This window comes from Rissa tridactyla, chromosome 4 (genome assembly GCF_028500815.1).
Source record: "Rissa tridactyla isolate bRisTri1 chromosome 4, bRisTri1.patW.cur.20221130, whole genome shotgun sequence".
Taxonomy (NCBI): domain Eukaryota; kingdom Metazoa; phylum Chordata; class Aves; order Charadriiformes; family Laridae; genus Rissa; species Rissa tridactyla.
The window spans coordinates 47,125,711-47,147,205 of NC_071469.1; the positions used below are offsets into that span (position 1 = coordinate 47,125,711).

Consider the following 21,495-nt stretch of genomic DNA (forward strand, 5'->3'; position numbering starts at 1 on the left):
AGTAATAGAAATGTTGTTTTGAACACTTTTTTATCTTGAGTTACTGGTAGGCTGTGGGTTAGTGCTGGCTCTGGCCTTTGTCTTTGCATCTAGGCTACTGTGCCAGTTTCTACTAGTTCGTGAGTATTGCTGACAGCTGCTGCAGTACGTGGGTAGTGTTAGTTCTCCCCAACCTGTTCACCATCCATATGAATGCTTATTAAATTATAGTGTTCTCTGATACATGGTGTGTTTGTGCAGTATGCTTCTGTGGTATCCTTCACTACTTTATTTTTCTCTTTTTCTTGAGTTGAAGTTATAGGGAGTTTCTTCTCAAGCACTGCTTGAGGATTCAGCCTTCAAAAGGCTGGTTCCAAGATGTTTGCAAATAGAAAGCACACTGCACAAGACTTTTTCAGAAAAACAACCTTAAATTAAAGCAGCTTGAGAGAGATAAGAGGCCATCAATGTCAAAACCTGTACCATCTCAGAGTCAAGATAATCTCTCAGTTCAGGTCCAAATGCCAACGTGTAAGAGGAGAAACAGAAGTATCTCTCAGTTGTTTGATCTCTTTCTGTTCTAATGTATTTAGTCTGTAAAATGTAGGAGATAGAGGAGGGATAATAGCAAATCTCTGAGAAAGAAACTACTTTACCTCTTTATTGCCTGTAGAGAAGCTGTCATCTGTATTTCAGATTCCCTTAGCTGCTTGCTCCTGCCTTTTCTTTGTGCCTGCACAAGCATTTGTGTGGCCACTTGGTGAACCAAGTCATAGAAATAACCCAGTAAAAACAAAAGTGGCAAGGGAGGAGAAGGGAGGGTGTTAGTTTTAGTCCGTATCAGTTCCACAATCTGGTTCACCATGTAACTGGCACAAGCACTTCTACCAGCACAGAGGAGGGAATGACACTGGCTAGAAAGCAAGCTTTTGGCAGATAGAGGGAGGCAGGACTGTAGTGGCTGTTTGTGTGGGTTTATACAGACCATCAACTGTGGTGTCTGATTCCAACCAAGAGCAGGAAGGTGAGTTCCAGCAAATACTGATCTAATGCTCTGTAATTGCTGTCATCAGGCGTTACCAGATCTCTGAAGAAGCAAGTGATTGAATAGGGGAAGGCAAAAAAACCTAAACTTGGTTCTAATTCTTCTACCTCTTGCTCCAATCCAACAAAGCTTCATCTTTCAAAAGAAAGCCTTTGCCCTCTTATATCTCACTGTAACTATGGCCTTGCTAAGAATAAATAACCAAGTGAAGGAGACTCTAGAAGCCCCTGCAGAATTACCCGCTTCAGTCTGGTCTCCCTGTGTTGCAGTAGAAATCAGGGGTGTTTCTCAGAAAGTGCTCACATCTTGTTTAAGAAAAAGCTGACAGAAACTTTAATGCATGGCATCGCTGGGGTGCATCTTCAGCCGTTCCAGGGATATTGGAAGCCCTGCGTATATTCCTTGTACTGGTCTGCTTGGATACTCTTTTGAAAACTTTACGGTTTTGATGGGGGTCTTCATATTGCATACCTCGCTAGCTCCTTTGCAGAACTGTGGGAAGGATGTATAATGAATTGCAGTCATAAGAGATGTTCTCCAGGCTAGAGAATAGAAGAAAAACCACAGGGTATGGACAAGTTACTGAAAGGTAAGCTAAGGTTGTAGTCCTGTAGCCTCTCAGTAGTCATTCCATGTGTTTTTACTCCATCATATATGCAGTTTACTTTCTCCTCTGTTGCAGAGGAAGAACATATATTTGGTTACCACTGAGTAGCAGAAGTTCCTCAAAGTCATGCTTCTAGGTTACCTCATGGTAACTTATCCCTATGCCCATATCTCTGTTCCTTAAAAATTCTGGGTAAAGCTATTTGGAAAGAATAGAGATAAAGTAGTTCTTCACACTGAAGGCAAAAAGATCCACTTGATCATCCCAATTTCATCTTGTTCCTCTCAAGTTTATCTACACCAAGATATTTGCAGAATATGTTGGATCAAAAGCTGTTGCAGGACAGATTCTACAATGTTTTCAGTGATATCGTTAAAATGAAGAAACAGGAGCTTTGCTTCCTGTGTCTGTATTTTCGTTGTTGTTCAGAGGAGATAATTTATAAAAGTATTGCTGCTGAGAGAAGGTAATTCATAGTGCTGTCACTTAGGAACCTACAGCAACTGTAATTGAGAATCTAATAAAATATGCCATGAAGTCTTACAAAATGTGTGGGTTTTGTGTGTGTCTGTGAGAGAGAGTTAAGGTTTCTTTCAGTTTATTATTCAATAATTAATACTCACTGACTGGTATGATTTTCCTTTTTTAATAAATCATATGCATACGTTTTGTGTGTGTGTGTTCTTACTGGTATTTGGAGGGATAATGAATAAAATTCCTTGACTCTGTACCTGGAAAGTGAAGGTCTGGGAAAAAAACAGGTTGCAAGACTTTGAATGTGTTTGTCAGATGCTGACAGTTACAGTGTCTTTAAGTAACTTTTGGTTGTGAAGTAATGAGCGAAACATCAAGACAACTACCTAATTTTTGCTGACATTTAGAGGTTGTTAGTAAATCTTTTATACTTTTATGCAAATAAAATCTAAACTTTATGCTGCAGAACTGAAAGATTTTAGTACAGTAATAATAATTCTCTGATGATGGTCAGAGGGCTGGAGCACCTCTCCTATGAAGACAGGCTGAGAGAGTTGGGGTTGTTCAGAAGAGAAGGCTCCAGGGAGACCTTATAGTGAACTTCCAGTACTTAAAGGGGGCATATAGGGAAGATGGAAAGATGGGGAGGGACTCTTTATCAGGGATCGTAGTGACAGGACATGGGGTAACGGTTTTAAACTGAAAGAGGGTAGACTTAGAAGAAGGAATATTAGGAAGAAATTCTTTACTGTGAGGCTGGTGAGGCACTGGAACAGGTTGCCCATAGAAGTTGTGGATGCCCCGTCCCTGGAAGTGTTCAAGGCCAGGCTGGATGGGGCTTTGAGTGGCCTGGTCTAGTGGGAGGTGTCCCTGCCCATGGCAGGGGGGTTGGAACTAGGTGGTCTTTAAAGGTACCTTCCAACCTAAACCATTCTATGACTCTATGTCTGTGGTAGCCTTGGGAGGTAAACATGAACTGAAATAGAAACTTTACTCTGAATATGCCCCAAAAGGCAATCAGTTCAAATTTTTAAATATAAAATAATGTTATTAATGCTTTCATTGGGATGCTCAGTAAACTTGTAGTGCGGTTTGAACATCTCTGATTTTAGAGTTTTAGAGAACTTTCTGTTTCAGAAAATTTCTGTTTTCGGATTGCTTTCAAATGTAGGTAGGGAACATTGTAATATGGAACTTGATTACTTTTTAAGATTTATTTTTTTTTCTCTCATGAATTCAATGAAGTGTGAGTGATGGGATTGGAAAGAACAATTTTACAGTGCTTACTGAATTGTGGATGTCTGTTAAGCATAGTTATTGACAATTAGTAATGCTGCAGTAAAATACCAATTGTGCCAAAAGGATTTTTCTGTTATAAAATGAGCAGAGAAAGTAGCAGTAGTAGGAGGCATGGGTATCAAGAGTAAATGGTGAAGATACGCAAAAGAAATGAAATTGAATAAAGTCAGTGAAAGAAACACTATGACTTCCAAGAAAAACTTTTGGTATTGCCGACTGCAGTGTGCAGCTCTATATCTTCACAGAAAAAGAGGTCACAGTCGTTTGGGGCTGTGGAGATCATTCTTGCTCTAGGCCACGTCCAGGTTTGAGAGGGTGAGGTGCATTGTATCTAGTTGGACTTCTTTTAATATTACCCCTTCCTTAGTTATTCAGTTTATCAGACAGCTAAAGTTCAGGTTGCGTTCTTTTCTTCAGTTGTGTTTAACTGTACGGAATTGCCAATTAAGGCTGCTTTCCCAGCCACTGTAGGAATCCCAGGGATTTGCCTAAACAATATTTTTGCCTCAAACTGTTTCATGAATAGGTCTCTGCCAGTGATACGCTTCTTTGTCTGTGATCTTTCTTGAGATCCTCTTGTACTTTTTTGTATGTTTTTCAGATCTCTATATTTTTGTGGACATGTGGTTATGGTTTTATACTTTTGAAGAGAGAGATTTGTGGATGGCCATGACTGCACAGAACACTGAGGCTTTTTTGAAACGTAATTAAGTTCATGCAGTTGCTTATATATGTTTGGTATTCCTGATTGTGCATTTGACACTCTTGCTTTTCTTGATTGTAGGTTGGACTTGCCAGACAGCTCCAAGCAGATTCTGTTCCCCAAGGCAGTTGATCACGGCTGACTGGATAACTGACTACTGGATCGATGAACAGAAATTCAGTGAGATGACATAGGGAGGAGTGTCAAGGACAATGGTGCAGAAAAAGAAAATCTGCCCTCGGTTACTCGACTACCTTGTGATCATTGGAGCCAGGTAATGTAAAAGAGTCTCAGTTCTGCTTTCGCTTGGGCAGTACAGTGGGGCCAAATAGCCTGGTGTACCCATTGATGAAGCCTTGCTTGGTGTTGAAGTGCTGTCTGGAACATGTGCGGAATGATTCCATAATGGGAACATCTGCTTGGGCCAGGGCACTTTTTGAAAGATAGTAGCGTGGCCAAAGGTTTTTAAGTTGTGGTCTTTAGACTCCTTTTCAAGGGTCTGCAAAGGGTGGCTAAGAATAGCCAGTGTATGACTCTGTGGTAGTCTATGGGTCTGAACTTCTTTGCTTCTACTGATACCAGGATAGAAGGATTCACAAATTGAAAATACTGAAAACCACATGCTAGTAAAATACTGGTTTGGGGTTACTTTTCTAGCTTTTGAAGTGTAGGCAGTTTAAAAAAAAATAATCTGGAACTTGCCTTACTTGGCTGTTTCTCCCTCTGATACTCATTTATCCTCGTAGGAGTGACATGAATGCTTTCTTTTTTTAAAGTCTTATTAACTATCACTAGATAAAATGTTACGCTTTTTTACTTAAGATGTATACGAAACGTGGGGTTGTTATGTGTGCTGTTTGTCAAATACACAGGTGCTTAGTAAGTGTTATTTTTCTTTATTCAAAGTTTATGCAGTAACTTTCTGCCAGTCTATTTAATGGGTGTATTCCAAAGTCTATGTTACTTTCATTTCTAAATATCAGTGATTTATGTCCATCACTGCATGTTGCTTTACCTCTCACTTTCTTTTCAGAATGCTTTGAGTGCGATACTTAAATAGGCTGAGTGGAGGAAATGACATAATCCAAAGTAACAATTATTTTTATTATTGTATTTTATGGACAGAATAATTTGATAGTTTAATTACTTCTTATTGTGTGTAGAAAAATAACCAAATTTTCCATATGTGTGTCACCAGCTAGGAAAAGGAGGAGGGAAAAACGTTCGCTGCCTCCTCCAGTGACGCTTATAGCGTCTGATGTCCTCACTTAAAAATTTGCTAGCATCACTTCTGGACTCCTGCGGTTCTGTTGCTTTTTGCTGGGCAGCAGTAGTTAGATTGCTAATGCTCAGGGGTCTGTTGTCTCGTTAGGCACTTCAGCAAATGCCTGTGATAAGAGATGGAGCTGACTGAAGTAGCTTCTACTGCAAAGTCCTTAGGAGCTCCATGTGGCCTTTACCATTACATCTTCTTATCCACAGTGCACAAATAGCATTGCCTTTCAGAAGTACTCCCTTTTATTAGATGCAAATTTTCTAAATGTCTGAGAAGACTCTGTCTTTGTAGCTAATGTTACTGCAAAGGCATGAACTGATGATATATTCACTGGTACTTTGTTGATGAAATTTTTGTAACCATTTACTGCCAAGTAGACTCTCTAAACAGTACCAGCATTGTTTGACATTTCTTCTTCAGCAGGTGATGCATTAGTTGTGTCCAGTAATATATAAAAGCTTTTTAGGGTTTATTTTTTCTTTTCATGCAGTATTTTGGTACTTAACTGTACAGGGCAGTATAAATTTTGTTACTAGTTTATACCTTATTTCTATAGCATTTTTACTTTTTCTTTATTAAAGTATTAGTTTGGGTGAATTAGTCAGCAGAGCTATTTAGACTAGTGATTTTCTTTTGTAAATTAAAGGCATTTTATTACTACTTGTTTGGGTTTTCTCACGTCTCAGGTAAGAGAAAAGCTAATGTCCTTTGTATTTGGAAATGGGCAAATCCAAAGTATCAAGGTGAGAAAATGTCTTGTATGAGATGGCATAGGAGAGTTATAGTGGAGCCAGATCTTCTACATTACGTTTAGTAAACGTGATAGTAAATACTGATTACTGTAGAAAATGGTGAGAGATCAGACTTTATAGGAAGGGGGTTAAACCTTGTTCTGTGGACATTTTTTTCTTCCTTTGCTATGTGGATCTCATATTATTCCTCTGGCGGTTATTTGGTAACTTTCATGGAAAGCTAGTGGTAGGAAAATAGTTAATACCTTGAAAGAATCTGTTCTTCTGATGGAAGATTAGGAATAAACAGTATTGCTGTTTTGTCTTAGTGTTCCATTAGTGATTTGTGGTACAAAGGTTGGTGAGCCACAGCATTAAACGGGTTTGCATATTACGACCCAGCTTTTATAGTAACTTATGCTTCAAATACAGCTTGAAAATCAAACACAGAAATATATATCTATGGTTGCTAGAACTTTTTCATGAAAATTTTACAGGATGAGATCCGTATCACTCCACCATTTATCTGCATTCTTCCCTAGTAAAATCTTGTTCTTCCCAGTTAGGAATTGATACTGGATTTTCCCATTTAATTTTTCATCTTGTTCATAAATTGCTGAAATCCAGGGGGTTTTCATCTGACTGTATATTTGGGGAGGGACAGTGTATTTCCTACCCAAGCGTTGCCCAGAGACCTGTGCGGTTAAATTCATTTTGGAAATCAAAGCTATGGAAACATGACAATACAATGTTCTCCTGGGAACAACATACTCTTGAAAGTCTTTTTCTTGGTCAAATTTGAACAGGCTCCTTGTTGGGCCTTGATAATGATGGTATAGACTTTTTTGTTTATCCTTTCTGCAACCGTGTCCTTGTGCTAGTGATTGGGCATTGTGGCTAGTGACCGAGAAGCTGCACTTTCCCTGGATCCTAGGGGAGAGAAGAACGAAAGATGAAGCTGAGTCCACAGGCTCCTGGCATGTTAGTAGGGAGACACAAAAGATTTTTATTGGCATTAGTTAACTATGTATCGTTTTTTTGTTTGCTTTTTTTGTAGGCAGCCAAGTAGCGATAGCGTTGCTCAGACTCCTGAACTGCTTCGACGTTACCCTTTAGAAGACCATGTGGACTTTCCTCTACCACCTGATGTTGTATTCTTCTGCCAGCCGGAAGGATGCCTGAGCGTGCGGCAAAAACGTATGAGCTTCCGTGATGACACTTCTTTTGTCTTCACGCTCACAGACAAGGATACAGGTGTCATTCGCTATGGAATCTGTGTCAACTTCTACCGCTCCTTCCAGAAGCGAGTACCCAAGGAGAAGGGAGAAGGCACAGGAGGGCATCGAGCTCGGGAGGGACAGAAAATCCCCAAATCAGGGGATGCAGCTGCACCCCAGGAGGAAGTGGGCACTGAGAGCTCAGAGAGTGGTTCCTCACTGCAGGCTCCAAGTACAGAGTCTACCCCAGATGTGAATCGATCGCCGCGCAGTAAGCGTGTGGCCAAAGGCAGCCATCGCTCTCGGAACAGCACCCTGACTTCTCTGTGCATCCTTAGTCATTATCCCTTCTTTTCCACCTTCCGTGAATGTCTGTACACCCTCAAGAGACTTGTGGACTGCTGTAGTGAGAGATTGTTGGGCAAGAAGCTGGGGATTCCTCGAGGGGTGCAGAGGTATGTTGAGGGGGAAGAAAGAACTTTTTCCTCCCACTGTTGTGTCCAGGGCTGCAATTGTCTGCATGGCAAATTGTGGCTACAGGTGTGGTTGCAGAAGCAGCCAAACACCGACGGTTGACCTTTTTGCTGTTTTAACCCAGGATCACAGTAGGAAAAGGAAATTTTGGTAATGATTTCTTTAAAACTGTCTGATTCTGTAACCTGGTATGATTTTCATTTTTGATATGCCTGAGGAGGCGCTATCCTGCTATCAACCGACTGAGCGTGATCTTTTCTGAAGCTGAGCACTGATGCTGTTATTGTTGCTGTGGCATAAAAGCTCGGTGGCAGCATACGTCAGGACTGATTCTCTGGCAAATTAGAAACAGCCAAGAAATAACAGAGAGAATTTCCACTTGGGGCAAGAAGGAAATTGTGAAAGTGTGCTTAATGAGCTTATGAAACAATTGAACTTCAGCTTGGGAGAGAAAAGAGTAGAGAAGCAGGAACGGCTGAAAGAGATCAAAGTACAATATTTGAAGGGGAGCGGGAGGAGAGGTAGAAAACAAAGGATTTGTCTAGGAAGCTTATGGGAATGGGGGTTGGTAACAGCAAAGTAACAGGAACTTGGTGTATTTTTAATGTAATGTAGTAATTTTACATATCTGCTATTCTAATGTTGGGTATGCAACGAAAGCTGTTGCACTGTAGGGTACGGAAGGAACAATGTCTTTATGTGTATCAGTCATGGATGTATATCTGTGCTATTCTGCCTGATACCTGCATTCCACGATGATATTTTCCTTTCTAATCTAACTAAAAAGACAAAATATAAAATGAATCTCTAGAGGAGGGGATTATCTCAATAGTAAGAGGGATGGGGCTGTGAGATAGCTCATAATGTGAGTTAAGTAGCTTGGTACACTCTAAATTGAACTTGTCAAAACCAAAAAATGACAGGATATCTGTCATTTTCATCTTCATAAGCTCTTGACTTTTTGCATGAAAGGGAAAATCTGTCCCATTCGCAGAGCAGTAGCCTACTTACTGGGTTACTGCCCTTGAAATAGTTCTAGGAGAGTGTCCTGGGCTTATGACTGGCTCCTGCGTTAATGGATTTATCACCTGAATCCACTGACTGTTGGGGAAAAAATTATTCTGTCAGAACTAAACTTTTTTTTTTAAATTTTTTTTTTTTAATGAAAGCATGTATTAACAGAACTTATTTTGTCATTTGGTTCAGTCTGATAGTTACTGTGGAAGAAAAACACTAGATTTCATGATTTTTCTCAGCTCTATGAGCTCATCTGATTTTTGAAAGGTGTGATAAAAGTATTCAAGTGTTTGAATGGCATGTGGTATTTGAAAAATTTGCTCTTGTTGGACATAATTCTTGAAGAGAAGAGCTGAGTGACAGATGAGGAGGGCAAGAGAAGGAATACTGAACATACATCTCTGGGAAAAGTAAAGCAGCAGGTTTGAATTACCATGTGGTTTGCAAACCATGACCTGGAAAAGTAGAATAATTTTGAAGTGGTGGCAGAATAAAGCCGAAAAGTGAATTCTTGTAGCTTTCAGAACGTTGAGCGTGCCTATTAAGAACCTAATGTCCTGCGCATTACAAGCGGCTGAAGGAAGAGTGGGGGATGAGAAGCATCACAGTTCCTCAGAGGTGTATCACTTCCTCAGCATAATCTCAAATTGCCCTTCTTTTGACCCCTCCAAATTTCTCTAATTTTTCTTCCTTTCTGAAGCCTCCAGTGTCTTCATCTTTTTTATTCTTCTTTTCTGTTTTTGGTGTGGTGTGTTTTGTTTTTTTTTTTTAAGTTGTGAACTGTAAGGTAGAACTTCTAATTTGAACCCATACCATTCTAAGGGATCTATTACAGTAACTGAAGATATTTATCAGGCTGAAGTTTTTTTGCAGAATGGCTACAGCAGGTTTGCAGTTTTCACTGTGCTACAACATTAAGGGCTGAAGAGGACGAGCCGCTTTGCTTCCCTTGTCAGACCCAGTTTCAAGTTTTGAAGCTCTGAAGGCCCTGAGCAATGCTGTACATGTGTTTAGTCCAGCCTGTCCGTGATCTTAGGGCATGGAAAAATTGCTGCTTATTTTACTAAGTTACCTAAATGCTTTCTAGACGGCTTTCAGAAATCTATATTCGCAGCTGCAATGCAGCCACTTCTGCCATGGGTTATTCAGCCCTTGAGAATGATGCAATGCGATTTAGGATAGGATGAAAAAGAGTATTTTATCATGCCAAAACATCTGGGAGATCTTGATGTGGCATATTTTTATTATCCCAGATTTAGTTCCTATTCTTGCAAAGGTTTGTAGGACTGCTGGAAGCAAAATCCTACGATCAATCAGTCTGTTGCAATTCTGGATGAGATACGAGAGTATCCTATGTGCATGCTGAATTTCAAGCACCGAGGCAATGAGAGATCTTCAGAGATCTGGACCTAACTGAACCCTTTAAATGCACTCTTAGATGGAAGTGACATACTTGTGTTGATTCCTATCACAGAAAGATTTATGCTTCTCCACCGTGGTTGTTTCAGTACACTTAAATCCCTACCTCCCATTCCTCTATGTGACCAAATGTTTGTTAGCTGCATCTTTTAATTCTCAGTGGATCTTCCCTTTCCCTGGAAGAGCCTTGTGGAATGGCTGTCAGGTGAAGCTCTTGGAGTATTAACGTTGTTGTTCTCCCTGTTACAGGGATACGATGTGGCGGATTTTCACAGGCTCCCTCCTGGTGGAAGAAAAGTCTAGTGCGTTACTCCATGACTTGCGTGAGATTGAGGCCTGGATATACCGGCTGCTCCGTTCACCAATGCCTGTTGCTGGTCAGAAGCGAGTGGATGTGGAAGTCTTACCGCATGAGTTGCAGCCAGCTTTGACCTTTGCTCTTCCTGATCCATCCCGCTTCACCTTGGTGGATTTTCCACTACATCTGCCTTTGGAGTTGCTGGGAGTGGATGCTTGCCTGCAGGTGCTGACCTGCATCCTTCTGGAGCACAAGGTAAGAAGGGAAGAGCTGATCTTTGATAGGTATGCAGGAAGTTCTGCCCTCTTCGAAACCAGGGTAGGCTGGATGTGTAGAATAGCTGTCTCCTGCACTGTCTGGAACCAGTTTTTCTGCAGGGGGAAGGAATAGCTCCTTCAGAGGTTCCTATTTTGAAAAGTTTTGCTCTCACTCAAAAAAGCATCTGAAGCTTGTTTTCAGACAGGGTAATGGGGGGTCATCCAGTTCACGGCTATCAAACCAGAGGCCGGCAGGCTGTGATCTTTGTATACCCCTGAGGGGAGTATTAGAAGTGAATGGTTGCTGCAGTGCTAACGTGAGTTTCTTTGGTTGCAGGTTGTATTGCAGTCCCGAGATTACAATGCTCTCTCAATGTCTGTGATGGCCTTTGTGGCTATGATCTATCCATTAGAATACATGTTCCCAGTGATCCCACTGCTTCCCACCTGCATGGCCTCTGCAGAACAGGTACATTTTTCCTTTATTGGTCTTTTGCAAAGGATGTTTCTGTGATGTCTGAGACTTAGATAGAAGTAGTCCTTGTTTCCTTTCCCACTGTTTTCTCAGGGATTGTAGCAAAGTCTGTCTTGCACATACTGTGCTTTGAGCACCACTAACTAAATCGCGGGTAACACCACTTATTTAGGATATCTTCAAAGCATGCTTAGGGAATAGTATGATTCGAAGCAGTAGTTTGTAGTTCACAAGCAATGGACTTGAAAGGCCATAGATCCACAATATTATGAAGAGTATTTACTCCCTGCCCTCCCCCTCAACTGAGTAGTAAGGTTTCTTGGGGAGAGTCCAGAGTAATATTTAAGGATGCTTGAACTCTTGATTCAGGGTTTAGAAACTATTGCCTGCAATTTATTCTCCTCAGAAATATGAAGTGTTGAGTTTCTTCAGCTGGGAGCCTGGATTTTGCCAATAGTCGGCTCTCTGCAGGAGCTCATTGTTTTGCTTGGAAAGATAGAATTCAGGCCATCTTACTACTTCAGTGTTGTGCTGCAGGTTTGTTCTTGCACAGCCCCGTGGAGGTGACCAACTGTTCTTGATTTAAGGAATAAATTAGCCTCCTAAGCCACTGGTCTCAAGCTGCTACATGCCTTATTGGTTTAGACTTTTTCCCTCTTTTGATTCCCTTATCAGAACCAACCTGAATTTCCCCTTAGGTTTTCCATGTACAGTTACAAAATGTGGCTATTTCTACTGCTTCCTAGAGATGTTATTGTTTTGAAACCAAATTACCATTACAAGGGTAATGGTAAAACCATATTTACAATGGGACAGACTCAGTTTTAGCTGAGGGTATATTCATCTGTGACTTGCTGCTTCTCTAGTTAGGCTCTAACTCCGAACATCTTTTTTTTTGGTCCATGATAGACATGGCAAGCTGTTAGGCTAGCGAAGTTTTTTCCAAAGAGCCATGCAGACATATAAATTGCATCCCTGGGGGGAGGGGAGCATAGGAGGCTGAAATTTATTTTCTTGTAGATGAAAATTGAAGCTCTCTGAATGGGAGCTTTTGTCCTTTTTTTTTTTTTTTTTTAAACTAATGTTTCTATTATATGGAATTAATTACTTATCAATGCCTTGTGTGTTGTCTCCTCCCCTATAAACGTACTGTAGTTAACAAATAAATAAATATTTGGGAAGAACATGGTGATATCAAATGCAATCTTGTCCTTATTAAAGTCTCTCTTTCTCTTAGTTGCTTCTAGCCCCTACACCTTATATCATTGGTGTTCCAGCAAGTTTCTTCCTTTACAAACTGGATTTTAAAATGCCTGATGATGTATGGCTTATTGACCTGGATACCAATAGGGTAAGTGATGCCCATAAGGACGTGTGGCTTTGTTTCCAGGGAACTGTGCGCTTTCATCAATGTACCCACTGGAAATTCAAGAAAGCCTGGCTTTGGTCTGCCTTTGCCACTCCTGTCTTAAACTTTAGGATTCTGCTCCTTGTTGTGTCTCAAGGTCCCCATTTCTTTTGCTCATAAGGCATTCTTTTTCAGTTAATCTATCTGACTATATCATTAGAAGATAAATCCTCAAACAAATGATAAAGCTGTCTTATTGAGTAATTGTGACCCTGTCTCTTATAGCCCTACCAAAGAAACTCAATCTGGTAAGAGCCTTCCAGCAGCATTGGTTGTCATGATTCAAATGGGACCATGTATTCTGCTTTCTAGTGGGCATGAGCAAGGCTATTTCAAGGGAAATGTGTATAACATCTTCTACTTGATGGGAATTCCAAGGAATGAGTGTGGGTTCATTCAGACTTCTCTTGTTTTGTCATAAATGACAAAGTAACTCCTCTATTGCTTGTGATATTGTAAACAATAACAAGCATAAAGAAGTGAAAATCAAAGTTTGATGCAGGTATCTCTGTGTGGAGGTTTTTTATTAATTATTTTAATTTATGGTTTTCATTCCTTGGTCTCTGGAGTGGTGGAGATTCAGGAGATTCTGTTTGGGAAATGACTACAGCTAGGGAGTTTTCAGTCTGTTGCTGTGCTTAATTGCAGGTGATCGTTCCCACAAATGCAGAAGCTTTGCCAGCATTGCCAGAACCAGAAGCTTCAGAGCTGAAAAAGCATCTGAAACAGGTAATAAACACTTTGGGGAAAGGACTAAGATTCAGTAGAACTTAGCAGTTGTAGTCTTGCACAGCTCTTCTAGACAAGAATGCAAGTCAGCAAATGTGAAGCAAAATGTGTTAAAAGCAGGTGTGTATCCTGGCACATCAGATGGATGTGAAAACATATCAGACTACTACAATACTCTTGTTCAAGGAAGTGCCCCTTCGTCAGTCATGGAGAGGTCTACTTCTTTGAATGTGGAGGTGGACTAATCAATAGGGTGGCTGATTAAATGAAGTTGTAGGGGTAGCTTCTTTTGAGCTCCCTGAGCTGTTGACTTTCTAACAATGTCTTCTCCTGACTAACCTAAATCTGAGACTTTTACCTTGTTTCAGACCTCTGTAGTTTCTCCAGACTTTTGTTACCTGTTTCATCTATTGCTGTCTCTGCTGCTTCCACATTTGGCACTTGTAAGGAAAGCACAGGACTAGTAATTTTCTGTCACCCTGTTTAAGATGCCTGTTTTGTCTAGCTGGCCAGTTAGAACATCCTCCGTGTTAGAATACAGCAGCGTTTTGAGCTTGAAAAATGGCATCAGTTGATACAGAAGTTAAGTGATAGGTATCCAGTTGCTGCTTTTTCTCTCTTAATGGAACAAGTTAATTTGGAAAAATGAGTGATCACTGAGGCTTATAACTGCAGTTAATTTCTTAGCCAGTTGAGGGGTAATTTGAAATGCTCCTGGACACAACAGATGGTTTCTGTTTTTGTACTGTTTTTTGGGGCTAACTTGTTTCCACTTGGTGCAGAAAGTTCCAGATTCCTGCTTACATTTGCCATGTAGGCTTTAAACTCTGACCTGATCCATCAAGCTATGATCATCTTTGTTTCCCCTCCATTCACAGATCTGTGTGTGAGGTCTCAGTCTCTCCTCTCAGGTCCTGCTAAGCCATTAATCAGCTTGGGTCATCCTCGCTGATCATGTCAAGCAGGTTTTATCTCTTTATTTCTGTTTTCCTTATGCACGCTGCATGCAGTATCTAAAGGTAAAGTGTGTTACTAATGTGATGAGGTCTGCTCTTTCGCTCTCCTCGTAGAGCAGGAGAGCAAAGTGTGTAACCTCTATGATACCCCAGTACCTGCTGTCAGCACAGATGGAAGCGATGTGTTGCTTGAAGTTTTGTTAGATCCACCTTCCCCCCACTTCTGCCTCACCCCCTTGCAATTTCAGGCAAAACTGTCTTACTAAGGCAAAGCTGAATATCAGAAGAACACACTGCAATTTCCTTGAAGACGGATTTAAAATTCTCAGAGTGTTCACCCAAATTCAGGTTACATCCCTAATGTATTCCTATAGGCATTATCATTAAGAGTTGACCATTGGCAAAGGAAAAGGAGTGCTGCTCGTTGCTGTACAAAGTAGAGAAGACTAAATTGCGTCCCATGTCACTAAGGTTAACAGCCTTGTGTGCCTTAGGGTCTTAGTGTCAATGAATAAAATTCAGTGTCAATGAATAAAACAAAATAACTGCTTTTAAACTGCAATAGAAAGTTCTTAGCTGCATCAATAAGGACAGCAGCCTTTCCGCTTTCCAAAGTGGCCAGATATGAATGTTTGGGGGTGGGGCAGTTACACCTCTCTCCCAAGATCTGCCTATTTTGTGGTCCCTTTTATTTCCTCTCATTTGTGATATTTGGTAGTAATAGATATTTTTTTTGTCTTCCATCTGTTTCTCTGTGGTCATGTGTTCGTCTTGGCTCTGATGGGCTGCTGGTGTTATCATATGATCTTCCATCTTGTCTCCAGTGTCTGGTTAGCATGACTGCAATCACTCAGAAACAGCTGCTCACTCCTGACAACAAGGTTCTTTATTTTATTCTTTTCCCCTCGATTTTCCATTTTACCCTTTTCCTTTTGAGTTTTGGTTTTTGTTTTGTTTTATATATTTTTGAAATAAAAAGATGAAGACTCAGTGGGCAAATAGGAGAAATGAGGAAGATTTAGGATAGGTCTGGGTGTCCAGGACTGATTTACCACTTGCATTTCCCTGGAGATGTTACAAGGGTTGAAGAGGATGGTAGCTTTATGGAGAGATGAAGACCTCATTCAGATGGGAACTGGAGGTTTGCAGACATACAGGCAGATGCCTGGGTAAAGGTGTCTTCACATTGTCCTGGGATATCAAACTCACTGGTTGAATGGCCAAGTTGCAAGGCCTCTAGGTCCCAAGATGTATTCAAATTACACATGGGAAAAACTCCAATAAGATGTACACAGTGCCATACAGATAGTGGTCCAATTTGGACTATCTGTTTTCACATCATGAACAATCTAGCAAAGTGGACTTCCATGCTACCCCTTGGCTGGCTCTAGGACTGTTTCAGCATTGAGGAGATTGTTTTGACAATCCGCATAAAGAAGGGCCTGGAGACTTGTTGACTCAGTGTAGGAGATGGTTTAAGGCAAACTAATGGAGCATGCACAATTGTTGCAATTGCCGAGAGGGCAGGGTAGCTCTGATCTCTCTCTTATTCCTTAAATAACTTTTCTTGCTGAATGTCTGCTTAATGTTGTCCTTCGTTAGGCACTGGCCAGCATGAGCCTGAATACTCAGCCCATTCTTAATCTAGAGAAGTTCCATGAGGGGCAGGAGGTGCCACTGTTGCTAGGAAGACCGCAGAATGATTTGCAGTCTACTCCCTCCACAGAATTCAACCCTCTGATCTATGGAAACGATGTGGACTCTGTGGATGTGGCTACCAGGTGAGGCTGAACAGGAAGGTAGTGTTGAGTCTTCATAAAGTTTGCACTTGAAGGCAGCACAGACACTTCTGCGGGTCCTGTGGTGGAAGCAGCATCTTCCACGTTCTTCTGCAGGTTCTACTTTGCATCATGGGAAAAAAAGAACAGAAATTACAGTGTTTATCTCAGATCTATTAACTGTATGAACATAACTATGTGTCTTGAGGGGGCTGTTTTGTTTCTTGCATTTTCCTATAGATCATCCACCTTACCTGGATTTAGTCTGATATTGTATCCTTAGCTTAAATCATAAGCCTTGAACTACAAAAAAAGCTGGAGACTTAGTTGTCACCCTAGCTAGTGGGTATGAGAATGATGTCCCTTATTGGGTGGGTCTTGGTGTTGAGGTGTTGAATTAAAACAAAGTGATTTCTTATTTTTGGTGGTGGGGTTTTTTTTGTTTTAAAAAAACCCAACTGTTTTCTAAGAAAACTTAGGGTTTTTTGTATTGGGTTACCATTCTTCAAAGGTTTGAAACATTGCCTACTGCATACCTTTTAAAGGCTCTCTGTTGTCTTTTCTCTTGTGTTCTGTGTTTTTATCTGATATATTGTCCTCTGTTTCTTTTTAGGGTTGCTATGGTGAGATTCTTCAACTCGCCAAATGTTTTGCAAGGTTTCCAGATGCATACTCGTACTCTTCGTCTCTTCCCACGACCAGTGGTGGCCTTCCAGGCAAATTCTTTTCTTGCCTCTAGGCCTAAGCAAACACCTTTTGCAGATAAGCTTTCCAGGACACAGGCAGTAGAATACTTTGGAGAATGGTCGCTCAACCCTACTAACTATGCTTTCCAAAGAATTCATAACAGTAAGTTTTGGTCTTGCCTTTCCTGCACTTCCATGTAATGCAGGAGCTTAAAAAGCAGAGAGATTCTAGGGAAGGGCTTTGTTTAACACCATATTATTCCTGCTGGGGAGGGAAATCCAGTTTGAGGAACACTTTTCTATTTTTATGTACGTCCTCTTGTGTTTCTACCAAGTTAGCCCGGCTGTTAGCCACTCACTCCAATTAATTTTGCCTCTTGTCTTGTTAACTTATGGAGAAGATGTCTTGTAGCCTTCTTAGAGTAGAGATTGTCCCTTTCTTTGTGCAAGACTTAGTAAGGAGTAGCCTCACTGTGAATGAAGCCTTTGACACCAATAAATGAGTTGAATTAACTCTCTCCTTGTTCTTTTGTGCAGACATGTTTGATCCAGCACTGATTGGTGACAAACCGAAGTGGTATGCGCACCAGCTGCAGCCCATCCATTATCGTGTCTATGACAGTAATTCACAGCTGGCTGAAGCACTGAATGTCCCAGTAGAGAAAGAAACAGATTCTGATCCCACTGATGACAGGTTAGTGGGGAGCATGACCGTAGTCACATGATAGTTACTTCAGATTGCTGGGCCTCTCCTCCTACTTCTCGTTTGCAGCCTTTTCCTCTAGCCTGCCAGGTTGCTGTTTCATTTCTTCTGTCTGGGCAGAATACTGACAGTAAATTAAATTGTCTCACTGCTCTGTCATCACAGCAACCTCTTAACCCTTTGCTAGGGTCTTCTCAAGCCTTCATTTAATGTGATTCTCCATTTGTATTTTCCTGTTTTCTTTTGCTACCTCTATGCCACTTGACATTTGCTATTTCCTCCTGCCCTAATGCTTTTTTCTTCCATGCTGTTCTTTCTCTGGTTATTTCTATTGCAGTACTACAAGTACTCACATCCATCCTACCACTCTTTCAAATCGCTACTCAGTGCACATAGTTTTGTGAAGCTCGTTAGTATTGCCTACTACTTGAGACCTTCTTGTGTGTTCAGTAAAGTGAGAGTAAACTTTTTTGTTACAGTAGTTTTTGCCATATTTCCCAGAGTTTTGCATCTAGTTTTATTATCCTTCATTCTCTGCTAGGCTGTGAGATCTTTCAGGCCACATTTCTATGTTCTACACAGCACGAGTGGTCCTGACAGAGTGGGATTTATCATTAGTACAAAAAAGGAATGCTTTTACTGTGAATTCCAGTTCCCTTGAAGTCATCCCACACACTCGCACACTGCAAATTAATACACTACTCCCTGCCCACTTACGCTTGACCTCATTAACTTTGCTGGGAGCCTTTAAATGTCTTCCTATATTGTCTCTTCACGTACCTCAAAGTTATTTCATTTGCTCTGACCTTTCATGAAGCCGGCTTCTGACTCTTGCCAGGAATTTGTCTGTATGGTCTGTAATATCATGAGGTTTTTAAGACACACATGAAAACAGTGCTGATTCACATCTTTGAAACATCGGGCCCTGCTGTTGCTGTTATGCTGCCACTCATCTTTCTTTCTCACCTGTTGTGGCAGTGGCAGTGACAGTGTCGACTATGACGACTCAAGTTCCTCCTACTCCTCCCTCGGTGACTTTGTCAGTGAGATGATGAAATGTGACATTAATGGTGATACCCCAAGTGAGTAACTTTGAGCTTTACTTTCACAAGGGACACATAGGTTCCTCTTCCCCGTTCATCTGCACTGTGGGAAAAATACCTGCCCTGAGTCCCTGAATCAGAGCAATCGAACTATTGTAGTCTTGCTCTGAGGTAAAAGTGTCTTCTATACTCCTTCTTCAGTATCCAGTGGTAGGCTGAAAAAAGACATTTCTCTTGCTTGTAAACAATGCCCTTCAAAGGACACTAGGAGGAGGAAGAAGAGAAATAGGTGCTGCTGAACAAAAGTGGCTCACTAGATCTGGAAACAACCTGCTGCTGCTGATAGATACTGTGCAATATGGGCAGCAGAGTGTGAGCTTTGTCCTGTCCCCAACATATTGGTTCTCAATGCTGGCTTTAATGAGTCCTTCTATCCTAGTGGGGACAGGAAAATGCATTCTCTGTGCCTTATATGGAGGTTGCAGCAATAGCCGCTCTTGTGAGAGGGGGAAACTCTTACTTTCTTCAATAAACTAAATCTAGGAATGGCAACATGTTTCCTATGTCCTCAAGGACAAAAGGTAATAATCGTATGTTGCAACAAAAAAGATTCTACTTGGACATAAGGAAAAGATCTTTATGGTTAGTGTAATTAAACAGGTTCCCAGGATCACAGCAGAATGTTAAGCCTTGGAGACTTTCAAAACTTGGTGGGACAGATCCCTAAGCAAGCCGCTTTAGTTCTGAAGTTACCTCTGCTTTGAGCAGATGACCTCCAGAAGCCCTTTACAACCTAAGTTTTTATGCAAGTTTATTCTACTGAGCAGTCCTCATCTGCTAGAGATCTTTAGTTAGATGGGCAGAAAGCTGAGAAAGGCAGTGTTCTTTAATGCGAAATGATGTGTTTGCAGATGTTGACCCCCTGACTCACGCAGCCCTTGGTGATGCTAGTGAAGTGGAATTTGATGATTTTCAAGAATATTCAGGGGATCTGGATGAACAGGCCATGGACAGTGAAAACTCCCAAGAGAACAACCAGCCTCGTTCAAGTTCCAGTACTACAGCCAGTAGCAGCCCCAGCACTGTCATCCATGGAGTGAATCATGTGTGTACTGAGATGAGTTCAGCCCCAAGATCAGTGTATTAGGATATAAAGAATGGGAGAATACATGTGGTTCTTTCTGAGAAGGGCAGAAGCTAATAGGACTCTGAAACCAGGCACAGATTAAATTGCATGTTCTTTCTGGGCAAGGTGGAGTTTACAGGTACCCTCTTATGCTGGGACAGAGCATTCCTGTACATAAAAGCTCCCATGTATTGAAAAATACAGCATTAACAGAGCCGTGGTCCTGCTTGTGACTAGAGGAGTTGCTTTTACAAAATCTGGAAAGACCTGAAGGTTAGAGGAACAGGAGTGGGGTGGGGAAACTCAGGAATCTGTGGTCATTTAGGAATGGGAGCTGCTTGCATAACCACAAAACAGGGTAATGGAGAGCTGTTATCCTGAGTTAATGCTTACAAGTAAGATCTGTTTTACAGGGGAGTAAGTCCCTAGAACAATGCACAAATACTGCAGCGTATATAAAATCCCAGATTAGAGCCACAGATAATGGGGATGGGGTGGGGGCCCAGTAACAAACAACAAGGACCCTATTGACTTCCCAGTTTGAAATAATTGTTCTTGTCCTGCCCTTCAGTTGTATGTAACGCAAATTAGCGAACAGATCAATGATTTGACTGGTCCACAGGAGTCAGCAGATTCAGCAGAAATGGAAGAGAAGTTGGTTGCTGGTTTTTCAAACCACCTCCCTTCCTTGCCACTGCAAGCAAGCTTTCCCAAGATAAGCTTGGATCGTCGTGAGAGCGACAGTGCAGCTGGCAGCATGAGCTCCTCAGAAGGAGTGGTGAGGAAGCGAGAGTATGACAATCCATACTTTGAACCACAGTATGGTTTTCCTATGGAGGATGAAGACGATGAGCAAGAAGAGAGCTACACCCCAAGGTTTAACCAGAATCTCAATGGAAGCAGGCAAGTCCTCCTTGTCTCCCGTCCTTCTGTACAGCACTTTTGGGGTTTCCATCTGCTTCATGTAGTTTAATGTTCATTCGTTCAAATGTCTTTAGCGCCCAAAATGTAGTGTTGATGACTTCCATTTAATATTGAAATTCTGTAAACCCTTCTGGTTTGAGTAAAGGCACTTGCTCAGTTCCCTCGGTTCCTTGCTTTTCTATAAGCAGTAGGAGCTAACAGAATTATCCGTTCTTCCTAGAAACATTCTAGTACATCACCTACTGATTTCTGGAAACCTTTGAGCGATTTTTTGTTTTGTTTGTTTTTTGTGAAGCTTTGTCTTTTGTGGGAAAGATACTATAGTGATTGATGACATTGGGTATTCTTGTTACTGCTCTCAGAGCAGAACTCTTTCGCTGCCCAAATCCACCAACGCCCTTTTGCAGACAAGTTTTCAGCATGCCCTGAAAGGTAATGAAAGCCTGAATGCAAAGATGCTTCAGTTCTCTCTTTTTGTCTGTTGTCTTTTTTTTTCTTTCCCACACGGTAAGGGCAGTGTAGTGAAAACTGATGAGGAATGAGATTAGCATCGATCTCCCACAATCGTACAATGTGTTGATTTGGGGTGGGAAGAGGGAAAGCTAATAACAGTTGTATGTAATTTCTTTAAAGGTCTCAGAAGTTACTCCGTCCAAACAGTTTAAAACTGGCCAATGATTCTGATGCAGATTCAGATTCGAGGGCCAGCTCCCCAAACTCTACTGTCTCCAACAACAGCAGTGAAGGTTTTGGGGGCATCATGTCTTTTGCAAGTATGTACTATGCATTCATGAAGCTGATTTTATTTATAATGTTAGAATTTACAGGGAGACGGAATAGAGGGATGGCTAGTCAAGAGAATGACTTGGTT

General features: G+C 41.2%; 1 protein-coding gene across 15 annotated transcripts in view; it reads left to right on the forward strand.

Annotated features, from left to right (window-relative positions):
• MADD (MAP kinase activating death domain) overlaps positions 1-21,495 on the forward strand; it is a 77,518-nt gene that overhangs the window by 10,040 nt on the left and 45,983 nt on the right. For 4 of the 15 annotated variants that reach the window (XM_054199041.1, XM_054199050.1, XM_054199048.1 and 1 more), the window contains exons 2-15: positions 4,189-4,381; positions 7,172-7,786; positions 10,491-10,794; positions 11,134-11,265; positions 12,509-12,622; positions 13,328-13,408; positions 15,189-15,245; positions 15,967-16,145; positions 16,756-16,991; positions 17,366-17,521; positions 18,506-18,613; positions 19,486-19,679; positions 20,272-20,603; positions 21,258-21,397. In XM_054199041.1, coding sequence (XP_054055016.1) covers positions 4,320-4,381; positions 7,172-7,786; positions 10,491-10,794; positions 11,134-11,265; positions 12,509-12,622; positions 13,328-13,408; positions 15,189-15,245; positions 15,967-16,145; positions 16,756-16,991; positions 17,366-17,521; positions 18,506-18,613; positions 19,486-19,679; positions 20,272-20,603; positions 21,258-21,397 — 2,710 coding nt within the window. In that variant the 5' untranslated portion in view covers positions 4,189-4,319. Of the gene's footprint in view, positions 1-4,002; positions 4,108-4,188; positions 4,382-7,171; positions 7,787-10,490; positions 10,795-11,133; positions 11,266-12,508; positions 12,623-13,327; positions 13,409-15,188; positions 15,246-15,966; positions 16,146-16,755; positions 16,992-17,365; positions 17,523-18,505; positions 18,614-19,485; positions 19,680-20,271; positions 20,604-21,257; positions 21,398-21,495 lie in introns of those variants that run through there. The other 11 variants (XM_054199051.1, XM_054199054.1, XM_054199053.1 and 8 more) reach the window with 7 other exon arrangements.